The sequence below is a fragment of the Castor canadensis genome, chromosome 15 (assembly GCF_047511655.1).
Source record: "Castor canadensis chromosome 15, mCasCan1.hap1v2, whole genome shotgun sequence".
Lineage (NCBI taxonomy): Eukaryota > Metazoa > Chordata > Mammalia > Rodentia > Castoridae > Castor > Castor canadensis.
The window spans coordinates 52,699,684-52,717,899 of NC_133400.1; the positions used below are offsets into that span (position 1 = coordinate 52,699,684).

General features: G+C 37.6%; 1 protein-coding gene across 11 annotated transcripts in view; it reads left to right on the top strand.

The window, feature by feature from the left end:
• The window catches only part of LOC109678599 (cAMP-responsive element modulator-like), a 44,222-nt gene extending 26,383 nt beyond the window's left edge, over nt 1-17,839 (top strand). For 2 of the 11 annotated variants that reach the window (XM_074056142.1, XM_074056145.1), the window contains 6 exons: nt 1,063-1,202; nt 1,343-1,474; nt 5,889-6,100; nt 6,475-6,625; nt 6,755-6,911; nt 7,457-7,561. In XM_074056142.1, the coding sequence (XP_073912243.1) occupies nt 1,063-1,202; nt 1,343-1,474; nt 5,889-6,100; nt 6,475-6,625; nt 6,755-6,792 (673 nt within the window). In that variant the 3' untranslated portion in view covers nt 6,793-6,911; nt 7,457-7,561. Of the gene's footprint in view, nt 1-781; nt 808-1,062; nt 1,203-1,342; nt 1,475-5,888; nt 6,101-6,474; nt 6,626-6,754; nt 6,912-7,456; nt 7,562-7,594; nt 8,520-10,288; nt 11,574-16,707 lie in introns of those variants that run through there. The other 9 variants (XM_074056143.1, XM_074056144.1, XM_074056151.1 and 6 more) reach the window with 9 other exon arrangements.
• The last annotated feature ends 377 nt before the right edge of the window (nt 17,840-18,216 follow it).

Here is an 18,216-nt window from a genome sequence, read left to right on the forward strand (position 1 = left end):
TTCTAAACCCAGGTGATGAGGGTACCAACTGAGGTTGTAGTATTGAAAAGTGAGGAAAAGAAAAGATGTAGAAAGAGTGCTGAAAAGGAAGAGTACAAAAAATTTACAATGTAATGGTGAATGAGATAGAAATAGAAGAGAAAGACAGTCTGTGTGATTACAAGAGCGATCTTACCATTGGTGGAAACAAGACAGTAGAGAGATAGTCATATGTTATATTATTACATTTTACGTCTTTAAAATTTGTTACCTCATGTATATGGCTTATAAGCCTCCATTAATTAAACTATTTGACACCCCATTCCTTAATCATTCCAGATATAAAAAAGCTTACTATACCAGGAGTGGAGGCTCACACCAGTAATCCTAGCTTCTTGGGAAGTAGAGATCAGGAGAATTTTGGTTCCAGGCCTGCCGGGGCAAAAATGTTAGTGAGAGTGCATCTCAATGAAAAAGCTGGGCATGGTGGTGTATACCTGTCATCCCAGCTGCACAGGAGGTATAAAATAGGAGTATAAGTCTAGGCCAGCCCAGTCAAGAAAAGTGAAACACTACCTGAAAAATAACTAAAGTGAAAAGGGCTGGGGGGCGGGGATCAAGTCTTGTGTGGTAGAAAACCTGCCTAGCAGGTGTAAGACTTTGAGTTAAAACCCCATACCAGGGAGGGGAAAAAAAACAACAACAACTTACTGTATGCAGAGCTTATTCATATTGACATCAGCAAGTGATAGAGGAATGCTTTGTCTACAAAGAAACAAGTTAGCTCTTTATTACTTTGTAGGACACCATTCTGGGACTCCAGTATTGGTAAGTAAGGAGTTTACCTGTGACTTCTTTGGTTGCTGAACTCTGGGGAAGGAGGTATAATGGCAAAGAGAGAAATGATCTTGAGCCCTATCCAGCTTCTGCAGACATTTAAGGCTGGTTGACTCTCCCTTGGGATCTTTATTGAAGCTGGGGACTTTAGGGGGTAAGTGGGATAGATAACAAGATGAGACTCCATAATTAATGTATTTATGGATGTGTTAGGATTATTCTCAGCTAGGCTCCTGTCTTTCACAGTGATGCTGCAGTCTACTTCACACAAGGGGAAAACAGAATAAGAGGGCAATGTTGGAGAGCTCAGTATATGGAGTATGTTGATGCAACTTTTACTCAAAGAAAGGGACCCTCTGGGACAGAAGTCCATCTTGGAATTCTTGGTGCAGTAAAACCATCCTTATATTTTGGAGGGGAAGATATTTCACCTGGGAGTACACATTTTGATGCAATAATACTTCTGCTCCTATTTACTTCTTTTTGTCTCTTTTCATCCACTTCTCTCCCATTTCAAAATTTACAGGTCCAGTTATCAAGGCAGAGGTGGGTGATACCCTGCTGGTGACCTTTGCCAACAAAGCTGACAAAGTCTACAGCATTTTGCCCCATGGTGTGCTCTATGATAAAGCATCTGATGCAGCCCCAAATATAGATGGTAAGTCTCAGCCTGAGCTTAGGAAGGGAAGAGGATGAGTGAGGAAAAGACTAAAAACTAGACAGGTTCAAGTCCTGGTGGTTTGTTTCCCTTCCCAATTCTGAGAATGTGATCAATTATTTTAACTTCCTGAATAGCATGCACTTCATAGGGCTTTGGAAAGGGATGGAAAGAATGCAGGAAGGATCAGGCCCATAGCAGGTTCGTAGGAGAGGTTAATTCTTTCCTTTCCCCTCAGCAAAGTAGTAAACTCAAAGTGACTACTTCCACTTCTCTAAAATGGAGAGCCTTTCTGCTGCAAGTTGCACAAGATTCTGCTGGTGACAGCTGAGGGGAAAACCTCATTTCCAATGTTTTGTTAACAAGATTTTGTTAAATCTCACACATAGTCTTTGCTCTGTACACTACCATCACATATTTATTTAGTATACTTTCAGCAGAGTAGCAGGATATAAAATCAATGTATAAAAATCAGTAGCCTTTCTATTTGCCAACAATGAACAGACTGAATACAGGAAAACAATTCCATTTACAAAAAATAAAATATTTAGGAATTAACTTAATAAAGGAAGTGAAAGATCTCTACAATGAAAACTATAAGCCATTGAAGAAATTGAAGACTACAGAAGATGCACATGGAATTAATATTGTGAATCAGCATTGCGAAAAGTGCTACACTACCAAAATCAATCTACATGTTCAATACAATCCCTATCAAAATTCCAATGACATTTATCACAGAGATTGAAAAATTCAACCCTAAAGTCCATTTGTAAGCACAAAAGATTGCAAATATCCAAGCAATACTGAGCAAAAAGAGCAATGCTGGAAGTATCACAATACCTGACTTCAAACTATTCTATGGGGCCATAGCAATAAAAACAGCATGGTGTTGGCACAGAAACAGACATCAAGACTGATGGAACAGAACAGAATCCACACAACTACACCCACTTGATTTTTGACAAAGGGACACAAAACATAAGATGGAGAAAAGACAACCTCTTCAACAAATGTTGCTGGGAAAACTGTATATCTGCATGCAAAAAGCTGAAACTAAATCCTTGTCTCTCACTCTATACAAATGTCAACTCAAAGTGGATTAGGTATCTTAACATAAGACTTGAAACCTTGAAGCTAGTGTAGAAAATACACTGGAATTAATAGGCATAAGGTAATGACTTCCTAAATAGAACTCAAATGGCTCACCAACTAAGAGAAAAGATTGACAAATGGGATTATATGAAATTTAAAATGTTCTGTACAACAAAGGAAATGGTCACCAGATTGAAGAGGCAGCCCACAGAGTGAGACAAGAATTTTGCCAGCTATACATCTGACAAGGGATTGATAACCAGAATATACAGGGAGTTCAATAAACTAAACTCCAAAAAAAATCAATGACCCAATGAAGAAATGGGCAAATGAACTGAAAAGAGCTCTTTTGAAGGAAGAAGTCCAAATGGTTAAAAATCAACATTCCTGGCTGCAAGGGAAATGGAAATCAAAACCACATAAAGACCCCACCTCACTCTTGTTAGAATGACTATCATCAAGAGCTCAAACAACAATAAATGTTGTTGAGGATGTGGGGAAAAAGGAACCCTCATACACTGTTGGTGGGAATATAAATTACTATAACCACTGTGGAAAACAGTATGAAGGCTCCTCAAAAAACTAAAAATAGAAGTGCCATATGATCCTAGCAATCAGCACTCCTAGGAATATATTCAAAGAAATATATGTCAGGTAATAATAAAGACACCTGCACCACCTATATTTATTGCAGCATTATTCAAAATAGCTAAGCTATGGAGATAGCCAAGATGCCCCATAAATGATGATTACATCAAGAAAATATGGTATTTATATGCAATGGGATTTTATTCAGCCATAAAGACGAATAAAATTTTGTCATTTGCAGGTAAATGGATGGAAGTGGAGAACATCATCTTAAGTGAAGTTAGCCAGGTTCAGCAAGCCAAAGGTCTTATGCTTTCTCTCAGGTGTGGAATCTAGGCCCAATACAATTATAAGCAACATTTTACACACATATATATGTAATATGTATGTATATGTAAAATACATAGATACACTAAATGTATATATACACATAAATACAGAGCACATATCCAAAACTGAGACACTGGTAGAGAAGACCAGGGGAGGAGGAAAAGAAGGAAACAAAGATATCAATGAAGTACATCACATCTGTGTAGGAACAAGACACAAGGAAACACTGAAAACTGTTAACACAGGACAGGGGAAAAGGGTAAGGAAGAGCAATGGTGGGGGTTACACTGACTTAAGTACAATGCATGTACAGGTATAATATCAAGGCAAAATCCCAGTGAACAATAAACAGATACCTAAACGATGAAGGACAAGAATGAAAAACAGGTCATGCTAAGGGGAGGTCACTAACAGAAGAGGGAGGGTAAAAGACGGAAGTAAAGAAGGTGAATATGGTTGATGAACTTTCTATACAAGAATGAATATAGAATTTTTAAACCTGTTGAAATCACTATAAGAAGGGGACTAAGGTGAAAAGGAGAAAAATGGAGGAGATGAACCAATTCAGGTTATAATACATATATACATGGAAATGTCACAATGAAACACCCTGGATAGCATCTTAAAGAAACAAAAATATCTTTTTTTAAAAGACAAAGAACAGGAAGGTAAAATAGGTCCTGTCTGGAGGTTGGTTTCAGTGGCATGGGGAGGGTATAAGGAAAGGGTGTAGAATGGTGAATATGGTGGAAACATGTACTCATTATGAAAATGGAAGAATGAGACCTGTTGAAACTGTTCTCAGAATGGGTGGGGGAGGATAAAGGAGAATGATAAAGGGGGTGAATTTAACTAAGATACATCCTAAGCACTTTTGTAAATGTCACAATGTATCCCCAGTACAACAAGAACATGATAATTTTAAAAAGATCTGTATTGTTGGCTGACGACCATATACAGCCTCTCTCCCTCACAGAGCAGGGAGCATGACCGCTCTCCACACAGGAGTGGAAGCTTTGGATTTTGGCAGCAGGAACTATCCTTTCTTTCATGATGCTGCTCTTGGGAAACTCCTGGTTCTTCTGTACCTATCTCCATTGCTGCACTGGACATCACAGCCAGCTCAGATCCTTCCTCAAGCCCTAGTGTGAGGCCAGGCCCAGTCAGGATTATGCTTTGTGGTAATGGCAAGGGAAAGGAGAAGGAAGAAATGGAAGGACAATTCTCACTCCCCAGGCCCATTCTCATACTCTCCTGTTGCAGTGCCTCCTGTACCTGTGCTCTCTTCCTCAGCAAAAAGCTCAGAATGACTGTGTGTGTGTATGTGGGTGGGGGCCGAATGCAGAAAGAATACCAGGCCCAGCCAAAATGTCTGTCTTCATTTTTCAGCTCAGAAAACTTATTTTTTCATTTTTATTGGGATATATTTGTTGTACAAGGAGTATTCTTTGGACAATTCTGAATAGGCTTACATTGTACATTGGTTAGATCGCCCCCAACATCGCTCCACCTCAAACTCATTCCCTCCCCACTTAAAGCAATCGCAAGAGGTTTCATTGTTCTATTTCCCATATGTATACGCAGCCCATCAACAATATCCCACACCTTCATCTCCTCCTCACCTCCTTCCTCCCATAAGTATCCCCCCACCCCCGCCTGTACCTATTTTACAGTCCTGTCTTTCATTATTAATTACAGAGTCAGTGTTCAATAGGGTTTCTTGATGTATCCTTGTTGGGAGCATAATTTACTTTGGTCAATAAAGAAAACTTTGATCAGTAAGAAAACATATTGGGCGCATTTTTTGCAAAGCATAGGGCATGATGCAAAAAGAATCTGTGGCCTTCTCCAGTAAGAGAGATTCAATATGTCCTTTGGTAATACAAAATGAGAATTAATTGCAATTTTCTAAGTCAGACAGACCCGAGCTTATATCCGGATTTGCCATTAACAGCTTTGTAACCTTGGACATTCACTTCCCTTCTCTGTCTTGAAGTTATTTAGATTATTTGCTTGTTCAAGCTCCCAGTCTCCCAGATTTGAAACTTTTTAAAGATAGGGTTCTTATTTAACTCTTGGGGGTATTTTCTGCGGGACTAAGTATAATACATTTGACATAAAAGACACTCAATGATATCTTATTGGACTTGCATTTAATTGTTGAATGGAGTACTATCACTCTTAACATTTGCTAATGCTGGTATTTGTAAAATCTACAATTAATCCTTTGATTTCAGCTTCTATCTCATAAAACAGCAGTGGCCTCCACTGATGGAATATGTATGAGAAGACAATTTCCTTCTGCAAAATGTGTCAGCATCAGAGAGCAGGCCAGGGCTGGAGACCTAGTCTGACAAGACTGGGATGTTGCTTTCAGTAACAAATTCACTTGTTTCCTCAGGATTTCTGAAACCAGGGGCACATGTTAAGCCAGGTGAAACCTTCACATACAGGTGGACAGTACCTGAAAGTGTCAGCCCGACAGATGATGATCCCTCTTGCTTGACCTACCTTTACTTCTTGGCAGTTAAGGCAATCAAGGACACCAGTGCTGGCCTTGTAGGACCTTTGCTAGTCTGTAAAAAGTATGTTCTCAATGCTGATGGGACACAGGTAGGTCATCAATGCCACCAAGTTGTTGTCAGTGTTGTATGTGGGAGGGACCAGCAGTGTGGCTAGAGGTTAGCTAGTGATAAAGAGTCAGTTATAGGATCAATGTCTCTTCCTCTTGAAATTGACTTCATAATGAGGATATTATTTTTTAACTTACGATTTAAATTTCCAAAGTAACTAAACCCCACCCAGGATTATAGCATTTCTGCTTGCTATAGCTGGGACTCTGGCTCTCATTCTGCTATGTCTTACTTTGATTCTGGAATCTTCAGAGTTCTACATGGAGATGTGATTTACTTTGTATGAACTTTGAAAGTGCAACAGTGCTATGAATTCCTTCAAGTTTTTTGTGTATGTTTCTTTCTTCTCTGTAGAAAGGAATAGACAAGGAATTTTACCTATTGTTCACAGTCTTCAATGAGAATCTGAGTGGGTATTTTGATGAAAACATTCAGAAGTTTACTTGGCGTCCCTCCAGTGTCGACAAGGAAGAGAAAGAGTTCATGAAATCCAACAGAATGCATGGTATGTTAGTTTCCCCTTTGTAAATGAAAGGCTTAATTGCTTGTAAAATGCTTGTGATATCTTAACTAGTTTAATTTTGGTTTCCTGGGTATTGCTTTTGGTCACAAAGTAAGTTATTTCTATTTTCAGGTTCACAGAGTATCTCCCAGAGATGTTGGGAAACTTAATTTTTACTTTCAAAACACTTTATCAGCCTTAAATGAAACAAAACAGAATTTGAAGTAGCAAAATCACAGTACATCAGAAAGTCCTTACCACAGGCTTCTAAGTCAAGTAGAAGACTAAGGTTAGTGTCACTTCCGCATGATTAATAGCCACTAATTACTTTCATTTAAAAGAATGAATTAAATTAGTAATACTAAATAGTCATTAAGAATGGAAATTTTAAGTAATCTAGACTCTGAACATGTAGATCAAAATTGGTCAGTACAAATACAATGCAACCCACATTTGTAATGTAAAACTTTTCAGTCACTGTATTAGAAATAAAATGAAGTAGTTAGTATTAATTTTAAGAATATATCTTCTTACTAGTCTGACAACAGTATATCATTTGGTCATTTGTGATTCTCCACCTTTGAGGTTCTATTTTAAATAATTCTGCTCAAAAAGGACACTTTTATGTTACCTTCTAATAATTTATTCTCTAAAGGGATAGCTATAATGTATTATAAATTTTAAAACTTTTTAGACAAAATAAGGAATAAGAGCCATACATTTTAATTTCTTGGGTTTGTTAGAAGGGAAACTCCAGGGGAGCTTTTATTTATGGATGTTATAAGCCTTTTAACTAACATACAGTATAAGATAATTTGGAACATTGTCTTTCAGAATTTAAGGAAGGGAAGAGGAAGGGAACTAACAAATGCTGAATGCCTGCCATGTGCCAGGCACTGTGCTAGATGCTGTGACATACATTGCAGGGTTTATTGTGAGTATGAAATGAGATAATATGTCCCCATTTTACAGATGAGGAAACTGAACTTGCCCCAAGTCACATGGCTGGTAAGTGGCAGAGCTGGACTAGAACCCAGACTCCAAATCCCATGCTTTTTCTGCTGTACGGTGTTTAAAGCTTGCAAAGAGAGGTATGAAGTTAATGACCAGAATTGAGAGTTCTAGGAATACCTTTTCCATGAAACCTTTGATACCAAAATCCTGAATTTATTTTTCATCTCAGGACTTATATGGTTGGGACCACATAAATAGAACCCTCTGCTTTTAAAATGCCAGGTTAGGCACTAAAGTATATCTAAGGGAAGATTTAAGAAATATGGTGCCTTTTGTTACGAAAGGCTCTTGAAATAAACACATAGCATTTTGTAGGACTTCCCATTCTTAAGGTTAAATACAGCTAAAATAGTGTGTCTACAGGAAAGGCTGCTCATTTACACATTCCAAATGACAGTGGGCTGTGCAGAAACCCTAGGAAGTTCACAATTTACTGCACAGTGCACACAGAAATTCATGAAGTACCCATCCCAAGTACTGTGCTAGTGCAGTTCTAGGGCATTCCAATATGAAAAGATTCTGTCCCAGACTTCTCTGAAGGATTTTGCTTCCTGAGAATAAAATTAGCATATAAAGATCTTTTCCTTATTATCTACCTTCAGTCATAATTTTTAAGTACTCCCTGATGACCCAACATGTTTTCAGGAAATAAAGATGGAATCTTAAAGCTGGGTGTGTTGGTGCACCCCTGTGATCCCGGCACTCAGGAGGCTGAGGCAGGAAGACCACAAGGCCACCCTGGGCCATATAGTGAGACCTTGTCTCAAGAAAAGAAAAAAAAAAAATCTAGAATAAAAAGTAATTTTGGACCTTTTTAGGAATTGACCTTTGTAAGGTAATGGAATAAAAAACTGTCATCAAAGAATGTAGGGTGTTTTTTTTTTTTTTTTAAACTATGATTCTTTGTATCTAATCTGCTTTAAGTTACCACCAAATTCTTGTTGCAAACTGAAGCTCACTAATGTAGACACTTTTTCATAACTTATTTCAAAAATAAAACTTTTTGCCACTTAGATTTCCTCAGAAAGAAGACATTCTCTTTGCCCATATCTTTTAAATGTACTTTACCAATTAGATTATCTTTGAATGTATAGAATTTTATCCTTTTACCATTAGAAGTATACTATCTTCTAAACTCTTTGAGCTAACCCAGAAATTTATTCTACCTAATTTATGCTAATTCATATTTGTACCTTGAACTAGTGGGCTTTGACTTGTGTTAAAGCAAATAAAATGAATATCTGCTATATTTATAAAACATCTAACAGCCCAAAGCTAATAAAACCAGGTCTATCTTTCCCCTTCAAAAAAGTAAATGATTTTTTGGAGCTACTGCTCAAAATGTTTAAGAGTGCTTCATCTGGAATTGCCATCCATCCTTCATACTGTCAAATCGGGTCCTTAAGGGCAACTGTGGCTTTTGGAAACAGGCAAAAGTTGTTTGGAACCATTTCTGGTATCCATTTTCATCTGTAAAGTATTCCTACATTCCTCCTTCCCTGTTTATTTTTTTAAAAAAGGATACTTTTGTATATCACATAGGCATTCTGCTCTTCCTTCCTGTAGCAGAAAATAGCAAATGTGTACAAAGTTTAGAGTAGACTGAGCTCCTGGGTTCATTGCTATAGCAGTTTTTGCCCTTCTTTGTGAGCAGTGTGAGGACAGAACAACCCTAGAGCCAGGTCTGCATCCAGGCAGCCTGCAAATGTCAGTGCGGTGACATGTACACTTCTCCTTTGTCACTGGCTATTGTTCCAATTTTAGAAAGCCCACGCAGCCCCCAGCTGTTGCATTGTTTCAGCCTTTATCATCCCCGAACCTTCTTCCCTGGATGTGGGTAAAGAGAAAACGGGGAAGGACTGTGCTGTTCTGTGTTCCAGCCCATCTCCTCTGCAGTATGATCACAATTTTTTTTTAAATCTTGTAGTAGTAAGTTTACAACTGTTTTTTTCTGCATTGTGCCAAAGCTGCAAATTTCCCACACATATAGTGAGATGTGCATGTACTATTTTGAATAGTCACAAAACCAAATTTAGGACCTTTCCCAAGCTTATTAATAGAGATTTGACTGGTGATCATTAATCCCAGTTACAATTTATTACCATTGTTTCAAAACTTATGTAAAGAAGGAAAAGGAAGGGCTGGAGGAATGGTTCAAGTGGTAAGATTGCCTGCCTAGCAAATGTGAGGCCCAGAGTTCAAACCCCAGTGCCACCAAAAAAAAGAGAAAGAAAGAAAGGAAAAGGCAGTACATTCTTGCAAATGGCCTTTTAATTAATTCTATGTTGAGTCTTAGGCAATCTTCCCTAAAAGCCGTGATTTTTCTTTATTTCACCTAATCCTCAAACCCTAGGTGGAAAAGTGTTTACCCAATTAGAAGCAAACAGATTGTTTAGTTTTTAACTTTTGAAACTGCTTGACTATTTTCTTTCCTTTTCAGTAACAGTATTCCACTTAGGTGAAGAAGTCTTTGTCTCCCATTGTGGAAAAATGTCAGTTCTTACTCAATGGGTATAATACCATTGAAATGTAAAAATATGGAAGTACTGTATTTCCTCTTTTGATTGGCATTCGGTTTGGATCCATTTTGTAGGATTTAGTAACTGTTTTTAACTCCTTTTTGCAGTTAGCTTTGAGAGAGTATGTATTTTGAAATATATCATCAGAGTATCAGATTAACTCTGGACCACACGCTCTCAAAGTCGCAGTGTTGGTGGTAGAAACATATTTTCCCACTCAAATCCATCCGTCTTTTCTAGGAAGCTGTGTTGATTGCAGTTGATAGACAAATTTTGAATATAAATTAGGAAACTTTGAACATTTTCTTTTAGTTATCAATCTGAATATTAAGTAAATATTAAATCTGTCTGTTAACTGTATGATTATACTATTCTTAGAAAATATTTTAAGTGAACACTTAGAAATGTGTTACCTTAAAAAACAAGACAAAAACTTCTCCCTAGAGAAGCCAGTTTTAAGAATAGTTATGCTGGGGTTTTTGTTGTTAACTGCAGTTGCAGTAAACTGGATTCCTTCCCTGGCCTCCATCACTTTCTTGGAGTAGGACTTTCAGTAACTTTTCAGGCATGGTATAGGGTAGGGAACACTTTGGTACACTTAGAGGGTAGTGATGTACTGCTAAAGCTGGCATACACTGCTTGTCAGAGCCAACTGCTACTTCAGCATTTTATGAACTGGTTGTTAAAACAGCCATTATTACAAATTAAACATGTACACTCACATACATTACACAAAAAGCAACACGATTTCTAATGATTTTTTTCTTCTGTGCTCTTGAGGTTGTTCACATGTTGATCTGTACGGTGTACCACTTACTGCTTGTCTCTTCCCAGCTCTACATTCAGTGAAGTCACAGTGGTGGCTTTAATAAAATTGGTCACTGTGAAAGTATTTCCATTGTGGGAATCAGATCAGGCCTCCCCTTCTCCCCAAGATGTTTCTTGAATGTTTACCTGCACACCACTGATGTGAACCTAAGTGAACTCTTAGTTTAAAAACCTGTCCACTTTAGCCATTGTCTGAAATGCATTGACAGTTTTCTATCTTAAATACGGAGAGTGTAGTGAATGCATGTCTTGTTCCCAATGCTGAATGGCATCTTTGATATTTAAGATTTCTGTAATCTTAGAGTAATCATCTTCAACATGACAAGGTCACCTCTATTGACATATAAAAAATATGTTACTTCCAGGTTAGTTTTACAGAAATATGAACTTGAAAACTGTTTATTTAAACTTGTAATGTTGTGTTTGATTGCAGCTGCCACAGGTGACATGCCAACTTACCAGATCCGAGCTCCAACTACCGCTTTGCCACAGGGAGTAGTGATGGCCACCTCACCAGGAAGTTCGCACAGTCCCCAGCAACTAGCTGAAGAAGCAACACGTAAACGGGAGCTGAGGCTAATGAAAAACAGGTAGGAGATTTCACTGGACAAAAGAAACCACCTGAGGGTCACATGATTGTTACCGGGGAGCTTTAAAAATATTACACTTTTGCTAAGCCCTTTCTCCCAAGCTCAATGTTATGTGGCATTGCTTGTGGCTTTGTGCTCTGCAATTAGTGAGAATTAGCAGGCGTTGAGTTCCCAGTCATTAAACTATTTTCATTAGCAGGAAATGTATCCCTGAGTGTTGTAAGGGTAATGTTCAAAAGATACATTCATTTTTAAAAAATAAGAATAGACTTTATCACAAACACTTATTTTGCATATGGTTTTACTTTGTAATGTGGTATTGTGACAAGTATAATTTGAGCTCCTTTATATTAGCCAAATAAATTTAAATGTTAAATATTTCTTTTTAAGTTCTTTTATCCTTTTATCTATTTTATAACTTTGTTTTTTCACTATTATGATGAAATACATATTATTCTGACAAACTCTAGTCACATGCAAACACAAAATAACAAAAAGAATTAAAATCACCCATGCCAAAGCTGGGCGCCTGTAATCCTAGCTTCTTGAGAGGCAGAGATCAGGAGGATCTTTGTTTGAAGCCAGCCCAGGGCAAATAGTTCATGAGACCCTACCTTGAAAATACTCAACACAAAAAAGGGCTGTTAAGTGGCTTAAGTTGTAGAACACCTTCCTTCCAATTGTGAGGTCCTGAGTTCAAACCCCAGTACCACCAAGAAAAAAAAAAATCACCCATGCCTCCTACTTCTCAGATGCCCACTAATAGTATAGTACATGTGCTTCCAACCTACTCTCACTCATTTTCTCTCACTTTTTTTTAAGTTTTAAGAATTCATTTTAATATAACAGGATAAAGTATGGACAAGATTGGGGGTGGGGGGAGAGAAACATTTCCTGTTCCCCACAAAGGAAATGGGAGCAAAGTCCTCTCTCTCACTTATTTTTGCTCCATAGCTCTGCAGTTTTATTTTTAAGCATCAGCACATCATAAAATGGTAATTTCCCAAATATTTTTAAAATTTAAACTCCAAAATTTTAATTTGATTTGCATATTATTTTTGGTTTTGTTCTTATTATGGAGAATGGTGCAGATCAACTTGATTTGCAAAATGAACAAGTTGTTTAAGAGTTTCCCAGTAGTCTTGTCATCTATATGTAGGTGTTAAGTAATATGCGTTTTGCAAGGAAATAAAACATTTCAGTTGGGGCCATCGTCTTACCTGTCATCAGTACCATACAGTGGAGTTGACAGGTGTTACTGACCTAGTTCATCTATACATTGTGGTCACTGAGCCCCTAATATTCAGTTCTGAGTTCATCACTGTCCTTTGTAACTGAGTGTGAGCAGAAGTAGCTATATTTGGTTTATTGGTGATAAATGGCACAACTTAATATATTATAGGAATCCTTAAGGTTCTCAAATTCAGTAGTTTCACTGATCATTGGATGGAGTTTTGTATACTAGACAACTGAACGGATAGCCAAGAATGGGCACGTCTTTGTCAGCACCTACCCCAGGCTTACCAAGCCACTCATCCATGCCAGCATAACATCTTGCTCATAGTCCTGAAAGGGATGAATAGGTGGGGCTCACACAGACCACACTTGTTTTGTGGCAGTCTTGCCTGGGGGTTGGGAGCTACAGGTGTAGCTCAGTGGTAGAGTGCTTGCCTAGTGAGCACAAAGCCCTGGGTTCCATTCCTAGCACCACTGGGGGGAAGGGGGGAATCTTAACCTGGCCATGATGGTGCTTACCTGTAGTCCCAGCTACCTGGGTAGCTGAGGCAGAAGAATAGCCTGAGCCCACGGTTCAAAACCAGCCTGGATAACATAGTGAGACCCTGTCTCAAAAGAAAAAAAAAATCCTTACTTTGAACTGGTGGAGAAAAATGGATTGTTTAAAATTATATTTTTTTTGAGGTTCCAGGAGCTGTGAATAGCCTCTCTGGTCATAAAATACATTATAAACTTCAGTTTAGAAATATAAAGTGCTCTAATAATCAAACTGCAACATTGTTCCTCGATGTCTTGTTTTTCCCAAGGAAAATAGTTCTATTTCCTTTTTGTCACTATAGTCTACTCTCTGTTTGTTTATTTAATTTTAGCAGTACTGGGGTTTGAACTTAGGGCACTTTGCTTGCTGGGCAGGTGCTCTATCACTTGAGCCACCCTCGATTTTAGATTTTGGAATTTTTACAGTAGAAATACTAAGGTGAGATAAACAAAAAGTGGGATCATATAAATGTACCACAGAGCCACCTCCCCCCATATATGAGATCTCCCTAAGGGAAAAACTGTGACATTTTGTATTAAAATGTCTAATAAATAATAACTATTACTATTTGTGATTGTGCTGCAAATAAGGGAATGAGCTGTTGGCGAGATGTAGGAGGTTTTTAAATCTTATCACAGCATCCTGTCCTAGCTGGGCACCCCCTCCATGCTGTCGCTTTCTGCAGATCCCATTTACCCTCAGGGTCCAGCATAGCCGCTGTACCACTCTTGCATGGCACCAGCAGGAAGAAGGGAGAGTGACTAAAGCCAAAACTCGCAGCTAGCTCACTCAACCCCTGAAGACTTTCCTGTGAGGAACTGAGGTTGAAAAGGCCAAGTAATAAGTTGGCCAAGGTTACATAGCCCAAACTGAAGAACTAGGATATGAAATAAGGCAATCTTCTTTTTTTGTGGGGAGGGGAAGAAAGTACTAAGGGCTTTAAACTTGCTAGGCAGGCACTCTACCATTTGAGCCATACCCCCCACCCATTTTCCTGTAATTATTTTTCAGGTAGGGTCTTATACTTTTTGCCTGGAACCAGCCTCAGACTATCATCCTACCTATACCTCTGCTGTTGCTGGGGCTACAGACATGTGCCATCACACCCAGCTTGCTTTTTCTTTGAGATAGGGTCTCTCTAACTTTTTCCCCAAGCTGGCTTTTAAACTATAATCCCCCTGTCTTCACCTCCCAATCAGGCAGTCTTTATTCCAGAACCTGGGTGTAGCTCAGTGGTAGACCCTTGCCTTACACCAGGGTTGCCTCAAAAAGACCTCAGTGTCAGCTTCAGACTTGACTTCATGGAAAGTGTATAGGTTTTAAAATTAACATGAAAGATGTGTCCTGTACATTGGCTGGTATCTGTAATATATATTTAATTTTATTTCTACCAATACAGCAACAGTCTTTATTTCTGTACAACCTGGTCACCTTCTCCTCTTTGCCATATATTTTTTTTCCTCTCCATGCTGGGGCTAGTTGCATTCAAATGCAAGGCCTGAAAACTGAGCTGACTATTAATAGAAGAAACAGGTGTTTTCCATAGCTGAGAAGTACTTAGGAATGTGCCATCCAGTGGTGTAATTGGTCAAGGCTTTGTGCTTGGAACATTTGATGCTAGTAACACACACACATACACAAAATATATATAAAGTATAGACATTTACAAAAATGAAATAAAAAAAATAAACTTTTAATAATTAAGGACCACATAACATTGCTGCTAGGTTTTTAAACATGCATTTAGTGGTAACTTCTGTAGAATGACTATCTTCCTTCTAGATCTAGAATTTAGTGTAATGATTTAATCATGAAAACCTTGTTATTGAAAATGAATTTTAGTTTCTCTGTAACGAGAGTTGAATTCTGTTCCCAAAGTGGCAGATCTGTGTGTTTGTATTTATTCTTTTTCTTGTGCATCATTTGGTTAAATTCATCACTATTTTTCAGGTTCAATTCACTATTAACATCTTAAAAAATTTTTTGTTAATCAATTGAGAAGTTGAGAACTTTGTGAGTTCACAGGATGAGAGCATTATTCTTGGTTAGGAAGTAGGGGTTGTTCTTTTCCTGCAGTCCATTAGGATTTCAAGGTTTCTTTTCTGCTAACTCTTGCTTTCCATAGAGAAAACACAAATATCCAGTCAGTGAGAGTCAACTATCCTAAAAATAGAACAAATGACCAAATCTGTTGTATGTATCATGGTTAAGGATTGTAGCAATGCTGATTGGCATTACAGTAACTCATACTTAGACATGTAACATTACTTTGTTAAAAAAAGTAGTTGAATGACAATATATGGTAGTTATTCTATATTTGCATACTCTAAAATAAAGCTGTTATTAGAAGGTATCTTTTAAAGAGAATTTAAGCAAAATACTTATCCCTTCCCATACTGAAAAAAAGGAGACAGAAAATGTTGGTGATACTGCTTTGGGGTAGAATTAGGCATGAAAATTACTAAATCATCTATTTATTTGTGCTTATTGTTTTGGCTGCTGGTCTGTCCTTTCCTTTGAGCTGCTTCTAGTGCTTTAAAATTCAGCATATTGCATGTTAAATGAATATGTTTACCGAATAGTCTTACTGTGTGCTTTTGAGTTCAGTCACTTCCTTTTTCATAATTTTAATTGTGTTCTCACATTATTTGTTGGCTTGTCTGAATTATTGACTGCTGTAATGTGTGACCCCCATTCTTTAATTTTCAGAAGCACTGTTCATTTCATTTGGGTTTATAAAAATGTACATGTTTTGTTTACTGTTGTAATTTATCCATGTTGTGTTTTCTAGCAAAAAGAAAAAACCTGTTTTTTGCAGTCGTGATTGTTCTTGTTTTACTGCTATTTAGTCTTGAAGAATACAAAATATTGGCATTTAAGGTTTCTGAATTTTACTTCAGGCAAGGCCTGAAAACTGAGCTGACTACTAATAGAAGAAACAGGTGTTTTCCATAGCTGAGAAGTTTATTTGGTCATTTAGACAAAATAAAATTTACTCATTGTGATAGAATAGGTGTGACTTTTGGAAGACAAAGAATAATTTAGAGGATTGAAAGGATCTATAAATGTTTTTGTAGGACTTCTACTTGGAAAGGTGGTCCTTTTGTTGTACATTACCAAATATAATTCTAGTCATTGTCATCATGGGACATGTGCTCCAAGAAAACACCATTTGGTCAAATTGATTATGCTCTGTTGTCTTTCAGAAAGGCATGTATTTGGATCTGTTTGTTGTGTGGCTTTGTGCAATACTTTCCTAGGATTGATTGGCTGTTGATTTTGGGGGCAGAAGTTCATTGAGCCATTCTGGATTGTGCTGGAAAGTCATTCCTGTAGTCATTTGCCTTGTGTTGGTTCCAGGGAAGCTGCCCGGGAATGTCGCAGGAAGAAGAAAGAATATGTCAAATGTCTTGAAAATCGTGTGGCCGTGCTTGAAAACCAAAACAAGACCCTCATTGAGGAACTCAAGGCCCTCAAAGATCTTTATTGCCATAAAGCAGAGTAACTGTCTTTGACTTGGACCTTGTGTACTGTGAACTCTAATCAAGGAAGGCGATGCAGCACTTCTCATCGCCATGTGAACTTGTGCAAGGGACACTTGTGACCCTTAACTAAGAACCCAGTTTGGCTTAGTGTGTGAAATTAAATTGGGAATCTTGTTCTGAGATTTGGAATGCAACTATGACCACATTTACCAAGCTTACTTCAACTTGTTTGTCAATAGCATGCAAAAAAAAAAAATTGTTTGCCTTTGCCTCTACTTTTTCCAGGGAAGCTGCTAAAGAATGTCGACGTCAAAAGAAAGAATATGTGAAGTGTCTGGAGAGTCGAGTTGCAGTGCTGGAAGTTCAGAACAAGAAGCTTATAGAGGAACTTGAAACCTTGAAAGACATTTGCTCTCCCAAAACAGATTAGTAGAAATATTTAACTGTGAACTGATTACAACATGTATAGTTGCTTTTCAAGGCAATACAATATATAGCTGGCAAGAATAATGGCTTTTTTTCCTTTGTATCATTCATCTTACTTCCTAATCTCCAACATTCCTAAAATGCTTCACTGTATGTAGTTAATACTTAGCTATAACTTTCAATTTTTAAAAAAGAGACAAAAGTGTAAAAATGTATGTAACAAATTCTTAAAATGAACTATTTGTAAGACTTATTCCAATGCTACATATTTGTAGTTCCCAAACCCTGTGTCATGAAGAGTGTCCTATGCAATAGAAAGTTTTGTAGGTCTTTAAATGGTCACCTTAGGAAAGGATGATCAAAGATAATGCATCCAGCAGTACAATAAAATTAAACCACAAAAAATACCTCAGGAAAGAATTGCAAGAAAATATATCTAATACTTATATGAGAATAGTCTAGAAATGAATTGATGGCATTTTCAGATTTTTATATTAGTGGCTTTGTAAAGAAAATATTGTATTGCTGTCCTTGAATGCCATAGTTGAAGACAGTTTTTAATAAAACCATGTTGGTTGCAATTTGTAGTGTTTGGTGCTGAACATTTACCACTTTTTTTTATTCTATTGTGTAATATAAATGATCTTGCAGAAGTTCTTAGTGTTGGTTTGATATTACCTCATGAAAGTGGCTTATTTTTATTATTCAGAGTGGGTAAAAAGCCTATCAGAATCCTGTTGCACACCTTCAATGGTACGAGCTGATTTGGTCATTGGGTCATGGTCCTTGCAAACACTTTTGTTGTCTCACCAGAAGGACAACCCCAGGGCTGGGGGCGTAGCTCAATGGTAGAGTGCTAGCTGTCACTAGAGCTCAGCTAGCACACATTAGGCCTGGGTTCCATCCCCAGAACTGCAAAGTAAATTAAAAAATAATATGTTTTTTAAAGAAGGAGGGT